General features: G+C 57.1%; 5 protein-coding genes across 5 annotated transcripts; 2 read left to right on the top strand and 3 right to left on the bottom strand.

Moving 5' to 3' along the window:
- Positions 1-1523: 1523 nt before the first annotated feature.
- Positions 1524-2996, bottom strand: PSEUBRA_003727 (uncharacterized protein; the record flags this gene model as incomplete). Its single annotated transcript, XM_059465139.1, has 1 exon — positions 1524-2996. The coding sequence occupies one exon, from the start codon at positions 2994-2996 to the stop codon at positions 1524-1526; it is 1473 nt and encodes a 490-aa protein (XP_059321432.1).
- A 925-nt stretch (positions 2997-3921) lies between these two features.
- Positions 3922-5528, top strand: PSEUBRA_003726 (Ergosterol biosynthesis ERG4/ERG24; the record flags this gene model as incomplete). Its single annotated transcript, XM_016436790.1, has 2 exons — positions 3922-3935; positions 4040-5528. The coding sequence occupies 2 exons, from the start codon at positions 3922-3924 to the stop codon at positions 5526-5528; spliced, it is 1503 nt and encodes a 500-aa protein (XP_016291916.1).
- Positions 5529-6094: 566 nt separating this feature from the next.
- On the top strand, positions 6095-6994 carry PSEUBRA_003725 (protein of unknown function DUF2012; the record flags this gene model as incomplete). The annotated part of the gene is made up of 2 exons (XM_016436793.1): positions 6095-6537; positions 6637-6994. The coding sequence occupies 2 exons, from the start codon at positions 6095-6097 to the stop codon at positions 6992-6994; spliced, it is 801 nt and encodes a 266-aa protein (XP_016291915.1).
- Positions 6995-7028: 34 nt separating this feature from the next.
- On the bottom strand, positions 7029-9114 carry PSEUBRA_003724 (Ataxin-10 domain protein; the record flags this gene model as incomplete). The annotated part of the gene is made up of 2 exons (XM_016436770.1): positions 7029-7162; positions 7236-9114. The coding sequence occupies 2 exons, from the start codon at positions 9112-9114 to the stop codon at positions 7029-7031; spliced, it is 2013 nt and encodes a 670-aa protein (XP_016291914.1).
- Positions 9115-9627: 513 nt separating this feature from the next.
- PSEUBRA_003723 (uncharacterized protein) lies at positions 9628-10884 on the bottom strand (the record flags this gene model as incomplete). The annotated part of the gene is made up of 1 exon (XM_059465138.1): positions 9628-10884. The coding sequence occupies one exon, from the start codon at positions 10882-10884 to the stop codon at positions 9628-9630; it is 1257 nt and encodes a 418-aa protein (XP_059320604.1).
- Positions 10885-11974: the final 1090 nt, after the last annotated feature.

Genomic DNA, 11974 nt, shown 5'->3' with positions numbered 1-11974 from the left:
AACTCAAATGGTAGCAAATGGACCCAATGAAGTTCCCAGATAGTCAAAGTTGCATATTTGTTTTGACCTCTGACCAGACAGTCATATAACCCTTGGTCATCATCAACCCAGACAGAAGCTACTTTGAGGTCAACAAGGTCAACAACCCCCCTCAGTGGCATGCCCTGTACTACACAGGTAACCACTATGAACTTGTTCTGAAGTTCAACCCCAGAGCATAGTACCTCCAACCTCCCCTGTACATACCTTGTAGATAGTTCTTGAAGTTCCCATGGACTTCATCTGAGGTTTTTCATCCCCAGTCACATCCACTGGCTGGGGGTTTTCCTCACAATGAAGTACCTTTTCCCATTGCTCAACATACCTTTGAAACCTACGTTGAGGTACCTTGCAAGGTTCACAACCTCAATGAAGTCCTAGTAGAACAGGCAGTCAACCTGTCTGAAGTAGGATGCAGGTACCTCCTGGAAGGTACGTTGCTCTGCGTAAGGTACCTTGCGTAGGTACGTTGACCGCACTTCAACCTCCAGTGAACGTACGTTCCCACCTTGCTGAACCTCTGCTGAGAGTTGTCACCAGACTTGACCATCTGTCTAGACCCTAGGCTGGTAGTACCTTCTGACCATGCCAATGTACCTTCAACCTCTGCTGAAGGTACCTTTGATACCCCCCTTGAACCTCCGCCATCCTCAGGTCAAGGTACCTTTGANACCATGCCAATGTACCTTCAACCTCTGCTGAAGGTACCTTTGATACCCCCCTTGAACCTCCGCCATCCTCAGGTCAAGGTACCTTTGAGGTACCTACGTCTGAACCAGGAAGCGCTTTGGCTCCGTCAACGCCTGCAAATATGATCCTGTCTCTATGTATACAGCGTCTGTATAGATTCTATTACAGGCATCACCCATTGCAATTGGCATCGGACACCATCGGAGAAAATATATTCTTCCCCGAGAGAATCTTGGCTGACCGCTTTGGAGGGCCGTATCTCCGTCAATGTCTTAAACTTTAAGGCAAACTCAAGTGCATTCTACAGCTCTTGATACGTTCTATAAGTCTCATTAGTACAGATTTGAGGAATGTTTTGACCGGAGGTGGGGACTACCTTTGTNAGTGCATTCTACAGCTCTTGATACGTTCTATAAGTCTCATTAGTACAGATTTGAGGAATGTTTTGACCGGAGGTGGGGACTACCTTTGTAACCCTAACCCTAACCCTAACCCTATGCCGTTTGATTTTGTGCCGGCATTTTCAAATTCAAAACCCCGACACGCGCCCTCAAAATCACACGGTCAAATGTCCCTCTGACTGCTATCTTCGACATCATCGACATTGTCATGTTGTGCCGCTCATTGTGACGCCTGGTTGTCCTGTTTGTGTCGGGAACGATGCTAATGCAACCGGGCTCTCCGGACCTTGCGGGCCTGACGGGGCCCTGCCACACAATGGATCGGCGGGTATGCAAGCGGCGAAGACACCATGACATGCTATTCGAGATTGGCGGGTATATTACGTGATGGTATCAGAAGCGGGCGCGTTTGCGGCTCGTCGCGTTCGGTTTGGCGCCGGCGCCGTTCGAGCTAGCTGAGCTGCTCGAGAGCGGAGCTTTTTGATCGCTGGCCCCGCGCTTGATCCTCGCAATCTCTAGACGTCGTCGCTGTTGCTCCTCGCGCTCGCTGTACTGGCTCGTAGCACTGCTTTGAGGTATCTGGGGCACAGTCGGCGATGGGGACGGATGGTATTTGGCCGTCATGTCAGCAGCAGCCTTCGTGCTGCTGGTTGTCGACACTGGGTGTGATCCTTGCTGTGGCGACGCTGGCTTCTCGTCCAGGGGACTCGGTGCCGTTGCAGGAAGCTGTGAGTCGTCATCGCGTTTGTTGCTGCGAGTGAGCGGCAAGCTTTCGTCTTCCTCGCTGGTGTCCGAGTCGTTAGATTCGCCCGCATTGTCGAGCGAGACCTTCTGCCTTGCCTCTTCGAAGACCGGAGTGCTGGCACGATCTCTAACGCCGTGACTGGTTGGTTCAGCGATGGACTGTGTGAGCGTTCGATCGGCCTCCTCTGTGTCGAAATCAGAGCTGATGACGGGCGGTGATGGTCTTTGGTGCTCGTTGTACTCGGCATGTGCGGATCGAGAAACGCTGTGCAGGCGCTCGGGCGGCTTGAGCCCAGTAGGGCCGAAGAAGATCATGTCGGATAAGTCACCTTTGTCTTCGAGACCCGCGAAAGCTGGAAGCGGCACGAGGAGGTGATCGTCTGCGACAGGTGTCGATGACTGCGCGGTTTGGTCGGACTGGTGAGTGCAGAGTGGGCGGAACGACTTGGCGGCAATGCCTGCGGTCGCTAAGGCGGAGCGCCGCAACAGTTCGAGCGAATCGTTCGAGATCGTTGTAGTCGAATGAGAGGTTTTGTGCTGCTGAATGTGGGCGAGCTGTTGTTGCGAAGCTGAGCGAGCGAGCACTTCGGCGAGGCTGAGCAACGGCCTGATGAACTGAGCAGAGATCATGTTGGACGAAGAGGTATGATCTAGCGGGTCGAGGTCGAAGGAGGTCTTGAGATTCCGAGCAGGGTCCGGCTCAGACTTGACGCTGATCGATAAAGACGATGAAAACCGGGTGGTCTCGATTCCTATGGTGGTCTTGAGGTTGGAGTCGAGCGCCGTGCGGGGATCTAGTGCGTGATGAATGACCGCGACGATCTGAACGAGACGGGCCGCATCGCTGGAGTCTGATGTTGTTGCGCTCGCGAATTCAATCTTGGTGCGCCTATCAAGTGTGCGGAAAGACATTCCCTCGTAGAAAGCGTTGCATGCGTCGCAGTCCAACAGAAGGAAGCCGATCTCTTTGCGCGATGTTGAAAAGGCGAGCTTGTAGAGAAAGTATGCGTCTCTGTCATCCATGGACGACCGAAGCGGGCGGAAAGCATGACTCAGAAGAGTACGATCGAGCTCGTGCGACCATTCGAGAAGATTGACATCGCCGAGATCGCCCTCCGTCATGGTGAAGCTGAGCAAGCGGCGCAGAGGATTGGGGATTGGATGGTCGAGTCCGAATGCATCTGGAGTCTATCGTGGACGCTGAATGTGTGCGGAGGCTTGGCGAAGCATAGCGTCGACAGGCTCGCAGGCTGTATCCGCGACCGCGTAAGCGTGCCAGGACGTTGAAGGTCGTGAACACAGCGGCAGCGAAACGACAAGGCTGAACGCCGTGATCTTTGACGAGGACCCTGAAGCGACAAGGTCGGATCGGCGTTCTTGGTGGGGCAAATGCGTAAGATGTGAGATCGAAGTTTCGCAAGATCGACACGGCGTAAATTTGGGCGTGACGTCCAATTGCGGAAGTGGACTTGCTCGGGCACACGTCGTGCTTTGCGTCATGTCGGAGCATGTCTTGTGAGCCAAGCGAACCTTCTCCGCCCAAACGGGAAGCAGAGCACTCATCGCGGCACTTGATCAGTCTGGTGAGGCGTCACGTCGATCTCGGCAGCGAGGGTCGCGAACGGATCGGCTGCTCTGGACGGATCCAGATCGCGATTCCCCCGCCTAGATCCATCCATCCACGCTGCCTCAGTCCACCCATCCGCCTTGCTTCGCTAAAGTACAGACACAGTCGCGCTACTTGATCGCAAGCTTGCTTCCGTACCATCACCACCTGCGTCGTCGTCGTCGTACATCGTCTCCCCCAGACTGCCGTACCGATCTGCCGACTTCTGCACGAACATTCGCGCTGCAGCATCCCGGAATTCGGAAAGCCAAAACAGGCTGCCCAAAAGTCAGCTCATTCGGTCAACTCGAACGACTCGTGCAGCTGCAAGCCTCTCGTAAGCTGCAGGCATTGATCAACTTGACATTGATCTGATCTTGGCACATCGCACATCGTACGATTCATTGCATCGTCTGTCGCTCTTCGTAGGATTCGCTCAAGATGGTTACTACAAGGTAGGTTCGGCCCGAACGCTGGCCGCCGACTTGATATTTTTAGCATCCAAGCTGACCTTCTCGCGTCGTCTCGTCCCTGTGACCTCGCCTTGCCTTCTATATAGAGCTCAATCAGCGACTCCTCGCAAGTCGAGAGCTAGCGCCTCTACCACCAACTCGCCGGCTCCTGCGACCCCTACACCGGCTCCACGCAACGGCTCGTCGCGCGCTTCACCTACCAAGAAGGCTTCTTCGGGTACTTCCTCCGCCACCTCTTCGCCCGCCCTCCGTCGTCGCAAGTCGTCCGCCATGAGCCAGAAGTCGCTCTCCAAGGAGCAGCTCGGCCCCAAGACCAAGCACTACGAGTTCGCTGGGCCCTTTGGTGCTGCTTTCGTCTCGCTCACCGTCCCCTTCTTCTCGTACTACCTCTACTTTGGCTGTTCCGAGAAGCTCGGCTGCGCTCTCACTCTGCCCGTGCAGAACCCAGATGCACTTCGCTCGCTCTTCGTTCAGGGTGTCAAGGACAGCCTCTTCGACACCACCGCTTGGGCCATCTACGCAGCCTGGTACGCCTTCACCGTGATCACCTGGATCGTGCTTCCCGGCAAGGACTTTGAGGGCACCGAGCTCCGAACTGGCCAGCGTCTGCACTACAAGCTCAACGCTTTCGCTACCTTCCTCGTTGCAATTGGTGCTTCGGTCGGCTTCATCTTCTACAAGGGCCCCGAGGCTTTCACCATCTTCTACCAGCACTGGCCCGGTCTCGTCTCAGCCGCTCTCTTCAACTCGTTCGCTCAGGCTGTCTACTGCTACCTCAGCTCGTTCGGTGACGGCAAGCTGCTTGCTCTCGGCGGCAACTCGGGCAATGTGCTGTACGATTGGTTCATCGGCCGTGAGCTCAACCCCCGTATCGGCAACTTTGACATCAAGTCGTTCAACGAGCTTCGACCGGGCCTCATCCTCTGGGCCATCCTCGACATCAGCTGTGCTTGCCAGCAGTATGTTCAGCTGCGCGGTCGTGTCACGGACAGCATGGTGCTCGTCTGCGCCTTCCACCTCTGGTACGTCGCCGACGCGCTCTTCATGGAGTCGGCTATCTTCTCCACCATGGACATCACCACCGACGGCTTTGGCTTCATGCTGTCCGTCGGCGACTTGGTCTGGGTTCCCTTCGTCTACAGTCTCCAGGCACGTTACCTTGCCTTCCGACCTGTCCACCTCGGCATTGCCGGCACTGCTGCCATCATCGGCGTCAACCTGATCGGCTACTACATCTTCCGCGAGGCCAACTCGGAGAAGAACCAGTTCCGTAACGGCACCAATCCCAAGAACCTCAAGTACATGACCACCTCGTCTGGACGCAAACTGCTGACCTCGGGCTGGTGGGGCCGCTCGCGTCACCCCAACTACCTCGGCGACTGGATCATGGCCTGGGCCTGGTCGCTGCCCTGCGGTTTCGCTACGCCCATCCCCTACTTCTATGTGGCCTACTTTGCCGTCCTGCTCGTGCACCGTCAGCTCAGGGACGACGAGGCGTGCCAGAAGAAGTACGGCAAGGATTGGGACAAGTACTGCAAGCTTGTCCGCAGCCGCATCATTCCCGGCATCTACTAGAGGGGCGGTATCCGGGCGGCGCACTCACAATGTGAACCACTGCCAGCCTCGCACTCGTCCTCTTTGGGGATTGCGGGACTCTTGTCTTGCTTGATCTCGGTTGCTTAGCCTGCGCGGAGTCAGAGTCGTCCCGGCGACCGCACTGTTGCCGTGGTCTTCAAATGGCAGTAGCTCCTGAGGTGCGGCCAGCCTGCTTCGTTTCGCTTGTACTCTACTTTTTGCCTGCTAGCTATGTATATGAGGAATGCTTCTTCCGTGCTTGGTAATGGGACCAGATAGCCGATAGGAGCAAGCAAGCGTGTACGAACATCTGAACAAAGCGGCGGGTTCAACTCGCCTGATTTTTGCTTGCTTGTTAGATCGAGGAGTCTGCCGAACTAGGGCGCGTCTGTCACCGATACCGAGGCCCGATGGGATTTGAGGCGTGCACGGGCTGAGTCCAACATCACGCTCGAAGAAAGGGTGTTGGAGTGCGCTTCTTCTTGGCTGCACGTCTCGCTTTAGCATCCCTCGACCTGACCACTCACCGCTCCTTGCATCGTTATCCATTCGTCACTTCACGCGCCATGCTGAGCTGTCAACGCATTGCAGCAGTGGTCCTGGTGGCGCTGGTCGCCTTGACCTCGACAGCGATTGCCGATCAAGACTTCCGTGGCCAGATCCAACCCAACGAGGAGCTCGCCCAGTTGATGAACCTGGGGCCCAACACACGCGTCCTACTCCACGCCATCCCGCCTGAATCCGCTGCGACTACAACTGATAGCCGAGACAAGGTTGTCGCCGACTCGATCGCCACAGAGACCAAGCAGTCGCTCGACCTGTCTGCGTTCGGCCAGCACCGCGATCGATCGACATTGGTCGCCATTGACGGCAGCTTCATCTTCCGTGACCTGCAACAGGGTGCTTACACGCTCGAGCTTGTATCGCGGACGCACAGCTTCCAGAAGTACCGCATCGATATTCTTGACCCAGCGCTTGGCAAGGCGCCTCAGATTCGCATCTTCACACCGTAAGTTGTCCCGCTCCGAGTTGACTGTAATGTAACATCAAGGCTTGTACCCTAACAAGCTTCTCTCTCTCTCTCTTCTTTGCTGGTGCTTTTCCATAGTGGCACGTCCCTCGTCTCGATTCGCTCGTCGAACTTGATCTTCCACCCGCTCATTCTCCACGCGGTCAAGCGCGTCGACTACTACACCGAGGCAGCACCTCTGACCATCAGCTCGCTCCTCGGCATGGGTGGACCCATGATGCTCCTCCCTCTCGCTGCCATGGGCATGATCTTCATCCTCCCCAAGCTCACCGCCTCGCTCGACCCGGAAGCGCAAAAGGAGCTCGCCGAGTCGCAGAAGCGCATGCAGAAGCGCATGGCTGCTGTTCAGTCCGGTGACATGTCCGGGCTGCTCTCGGGCGACGAGAAGAAGGGTCAGGACAAGAACAGCAATTCAGCACGCGCACAGCGCAAATGATCATCCGGAACATCGCATTGGCTTCGTCTACAATCTACGCCATTGGCATCTGCATCCCACCTCTGCCAGCGTCTGGCTGCGACGGCTGTAGCGAGCTGACGAGCTGTTGAGATTCCGTATTGCCCGCCAGCAGGTATCGCAGCGCAAAGATGGCGTGCTCTCGCATGTCTGTGGGATCGTAAAGTCGGACTGAGGGTCAGCATGCTACACAACGGCAGATACGAGGCGGTTCGATACTCACATGGATTTCGCTCGTCGAGCACCGTCATGTTGAGAACGTGGAAGAGGCCGCCGCGCTCTCGTATCCGGTCTTGCACCTGGCGGATCTGCTTCCTGGTGAACGCAAGATGACTTGTCTCAGAAGCACCGTCATTCGACGATACATTCTCTGCGCTTGACGGCACTGAGGTGGTGCCGACGCCCTGTGTCGGCGCATACACCAGCGAGCCGAGAACGCGTACAATGTCGCGCTTGAGGTGGTCAAAGCCATAGCTGGGTTGCGTTTCTTTCCCCTCGTGAGCAGCTTTGCCGGTGGAAGACAGCGCATGGCCCTCAGGTAGCGGCGTGTTGGCGTGGCTCGACTCGGTTGGACCTTGCGGTGAGGCGTCGGCGGGACGGAATGGCGACAGTGCTGGAGCGTACTGGTGCGTCTGATCAAGAAGAGCGACCAGCTCGTCTACGAAATATTCATCCTCCCGCAAGTCGGACAAGAGCGCCCGCGAGAGAGTGGCGAAGCTGTGCGGTCGCTGCCAAAAGATATGGTCGCTGGGTCGACGCTCGTCGCTCCATCCGTCCGCCGTCATGCTCATCGAGAGCAAGCACTGTAGGAGCAACAGCAGCCCATGGTGGACACCAATGAGCCGCCTGTCTTGTGGCTGTTGATCCGCTGATTGGCCGTCTTTGGCGATCCCTCCAGCCATGGCACTGCGAGCAAACCTGGACAAATCCAAGAAGACGTCGACCAGTCCTACGAGGCCAGCCCCGCTCAATTGGTCCTCCGAGTTCGTCTGTCCCTCGGCGACTTGTTTCTGCTGGAGGTGAAGCCAGCTGTCGAGCAACTTGAGCAGAGTGAGCTGCGCGCTGGAGATGATGGGCAGATCAGAGTGCGATGCAATAGACGATGACGAGATTTCTTCAATGGGCTCGAGTGCGGATAAGAGCTTTGATGCATGGCCTCGTTCGAACAGGATGGCAAAGATGGTGTAGATGAAGCCGAGCGACTCTTCCAGACCCGGAATCTCCGACTCGGGCTCGTACTCCGCACTCGCCTCGTCTTGCGATGCTGACGCTGTGCGAATCATGATGCTCTCCGAGGTACTGAGCAGCGATTGAATGAGTCGTAGACCGGATGCAGATGTACAGAAGTCGCGACAGCGTTCGTTAGCATCCTCTGTCCAGGCTGGCGTTCGCAGGAAGTTGATGAGCAGGATCTGCGCGGCACTTTGCGTGCCTGTATCGGGAGAGGAAAGGAGCTTGAGGACCAGTGCATCCTGCTTGCCGTCAGGAACGACTATGCGTGGCCAAATTTGATGCTGAACACCCTGGTTTGCGGTGACGAGGTTGGAGAGCATCTGGGCTGCTGATCGAGCGAGAAGCGTCGCATCCGGGTCGTTCAGCGTATGGAAGCGGGTGATGTTGTCGAGGAAGGGCGAAACGAGGTCGAAGTGTTGACACAACAGCTCTTGCGCGTCCGAACATGCTGCCGTGGCATTACGCAGGATCCTCATGCATAGTGTAGCGATCTGGCAGGTGCGTCTGTATGGATCTCGATGTTGCTCGTTTGCGTCGGCCGTCTTTCCTGTGCTTTGCTGTTCGAGGTCGTCTGAAGGCGGTCGTGCATTTTGGCATCGCTCATGTACGTCAAAGAACGAGCTGAGACAGCGCAGTAGAGATGAGAGGGACCCGGACGTTGCGAAAAGTTGTCGACTGGGCGCATCGCGGGCCAATTGTTGGCTCAACAGAGTAAGGTGTGCTTCTAACCGGTCGTATGCCACGACCTCGCCTGCTGCAATGTCGGCCAGGGCTGATGCGCCCGTCACCGCCCTCGCGTACTCGTCGAAGAGGCGGACCAGTGCATCGCAATTTGCCACATCTATGGTCGCCTCGGACGACTGCAGCATCGTCGTTGGTCGATGATGTTGGAGCTCGAAGGTGCAAAGCAAGCCGGGCTCGTCAGGGTCTCGAAGCCAGTTTCGAGCAAAGTGGAGCAAAGCATCCAAAGTTGCAACGGAAGTCGGAAAAGAATTTTAGGCGCCGTCAATCTGTTAGACTCTTAAGTCGAGTCTCTGCTTGTCAGCTTCCATGAAAGAGGCTTTCTTGCTTCGATTCCGCATCTGCGCTGACGATGGCGAAGACTCTCAAGCAAGCGCACAAGAAACGACGAAGGATGATGTGAAAGGCAAAGGAACTCTATATTGAGACGGTGACATGTATGCTAGAATGTGACAAAGACCATCGAAAGCGAGAGAACGAAGCCAGCGAATCTCGATCTCGATCAACAAGACAGAGGAGGCCTCGAAATGTCGCTGCGATGGACGATGAACCCGGTGAAAGAAAGATGCAAAGCTAATGAAGAAGAAAAGTATGTGGAGGGATCGCGAGATCCACTAGCTGGCGGAAACGAAGCGAAGCGCTTAGCACTTGCCGTTCTTGCAGTAACCCGACGACTGGGTGATGAAGGTGGGGTCCTGCTGACCGCCGTAGTTGGTAGCCTTCTCGGTACCGGAGCAGGCCTTGTAGAGGGCGCAAGTGAGGTTGCCGGGAGTGTACTTGGACTGAGCCGAAGCGGGGAGCTCAGAGACATCCGAGGGCGAGGAAGCGTTGTCCTGGTAGAGGTTGACGAAGAAGCAGCCGTCGGTGGCGTCGCAAGCGGCGAGGCACTTGTCAACCGAGTCGACAAGAAGGTAGGTCATGTAGTTGGCGTTGTCAATCGTAGCCGCGCCAACGGTCTGGCCCTGGTAGACACCCGAGTCAGCAACGGTCTGGTAGTTGCTGAAGGTCTGCTGGTACTTGGAGGTGCAGACGGTGCCGTCACCGCCAGTGCTGCCGCCAGTGCTGCCGCCAGTGCTGCCACCGGTGCCGGAGCCCGAGCCAGATCCAGAGCCACCGTCAGAGCCAGAGCCCGAGCCAGAACCAGAGCCGGTACCAGAACCAGAGCCAGAGCCGCCGTCAGAGCCGGAGCCAGAGCCAGAGCCAGAGCCAGAGCCAGAGCCAGAGCCAGAGCCAGAGCCGCCGTCAGAGCCCGAGCCAGAGCCCGAACCAGAGCCGGAGCCGGTACCAGAACCCGAGCCAGAGCCGCCGTCAGAGCCAGAGCCCGAACCAGAGCCAGAGCCCGAACCAGAGCCCGAGCCCGAACCAGAGCCAGAGCCCGAACCAGAGCCAGAACCCGAACCAGAGCCAGAGCCCGAACCAGAGCCGCTACCGCCAGTGTTGCCACCAGGGCCGGGAGCAGGGCCGTTGTTGCCACCAGGGCCAGGAGCAGGACCGTTGTTGCCACCAGGGCCAGGAGCAGGACCGTTGTTGCCGCCAGGGCCGGGCTTGGGGCCGTTGCCGCCAGGGTTGGGCTTGGGCTGGTTGCCCTTCTGGCAGAAGGGAGTCCACCAGTTCCAGAAGTAGGCGCACTTGGCCTTGTCACCGCCGTTCCACTTGGGGATACCGGGAGCACCACAGCCGTACGAGGACGAAGGGAGCGAAGCCTTGTTCCAGGGGGCAACGGGGGCCCAGGCGGAGGTCTTCTTGTTGAAGGAGGGGAGAGAGTTGAGCTGCAGCTTGCAGCAGTTGGTGTTCCACGTGCGGGCCTCCAGGGCCTCCAGCTGCTCGACCGGCGAGGCAGTGGCGTAGGTAGCGGCGCCGATGGCGGCAACGATAGCGATGTTCTGGATCTGGACCATTTTGAAGATCGTTGAAGAAGAGAGAGAAGAGAAGAAGTCTAGGGAGGGGTCCGGAAGAGAGAAGAGGAGAAGAGGCGAGGAAGAGAAGGCTTGGTTTGTTGGATGAAGAAAGGGGATGGAGGAGGACGAAGAATGCTCGGATTATATAGACGAGAGACGGGTCTGACGTTCGTATCGTAGACAGGGAAGTTCTGCTATGGAGCAATGCTGCCCAGCTAGGCAGGGGCGGTGGGTGAGACAGATCCTCTGCAACGGAACAGGCGCAAACGCCAGAGTCTTCGTGGGTGCAAAAAGTTCCAGCAGCACTCGACCATACAGAACCCCTCGGTCCGCGTCCTTGGAGCGGGCTCAAGTCTGGACTCTAGCAGAATTAGGTTTTCCAAGAAGCAGAGTATCGCCGTAGGGTTACTGCACGAACTGGAGTCGGTACCTAGGCGACGGTCACCGAGTGTCTCAGAGCGATCCCGTCAGCAGTCCAGGGCTCGTGCACCTTAGCGGCCACGGGGGAGGACGCCAACGATCCAGTACCACTACAAAGCGCAGTGGTTCCTGAATTTGCCGCTAGGGCTGATGATCGATTTGTGCGGCAAGCCAAGCACGGCGGGGTCTCGAATGAGGGCGCAGGTTTGGATGTCGGCTGATGCTGCAGCTGACGAACAATTGCCGTTGAGGTTGACCGGATATTCGGCATGCAATCTCAGTGAGACATCGAAGAGGACGCGAGCTTGCAGGGTCGAGATGTCACGGCGAATCATGCCACGCTGCAGGAGACTGAATCGAAGTGCGGACCGATCGAGGTCCAGCTTGAGTTCCCAAGGAATGAAAGGGCGTAGATTCGATTACTTTGTCTCTCCGCTGTCCCTTTGTACCGCCGTTTGTCAAGCGACAAACAGCTCTGTCTTTTGCAGCTAGGCGCTCGTACTCGTCCCCAAGAGCCCATCGGGATTTCTGTATCGTCTTGCCGCGAGCCTGGAACTAATTGGACGACTTGGCGCCAGGCGTATGAACTTCAGCCCACGGACAGCTCGGCCTCGTTCCAGACCTGGTCTGCAGACGTTCGGCCGCCTTTGACCCGTCTGCACCGACGAGG

Source organism: Kalmanozyma brasiliensis, assembly GCF_000497045.1.
Source record: "Kalmanozyma brasiliensis GHG001 unplaced genomic scaffold PSEUBRA_SCAF24, whole genome shotgun sequence".
In the NCBI taxonomy this organism is placed as follows: domain Eukaryota; kingdom Fungi; phylum Basidiomycota; class Ustilaginomycetes; order Ustilaginales; genus Kalmanozyma; species Kalmanozyma brasiliensis.
This window is presented reverse-complemented; position numbering and strand designations above follow the sequence as displayed.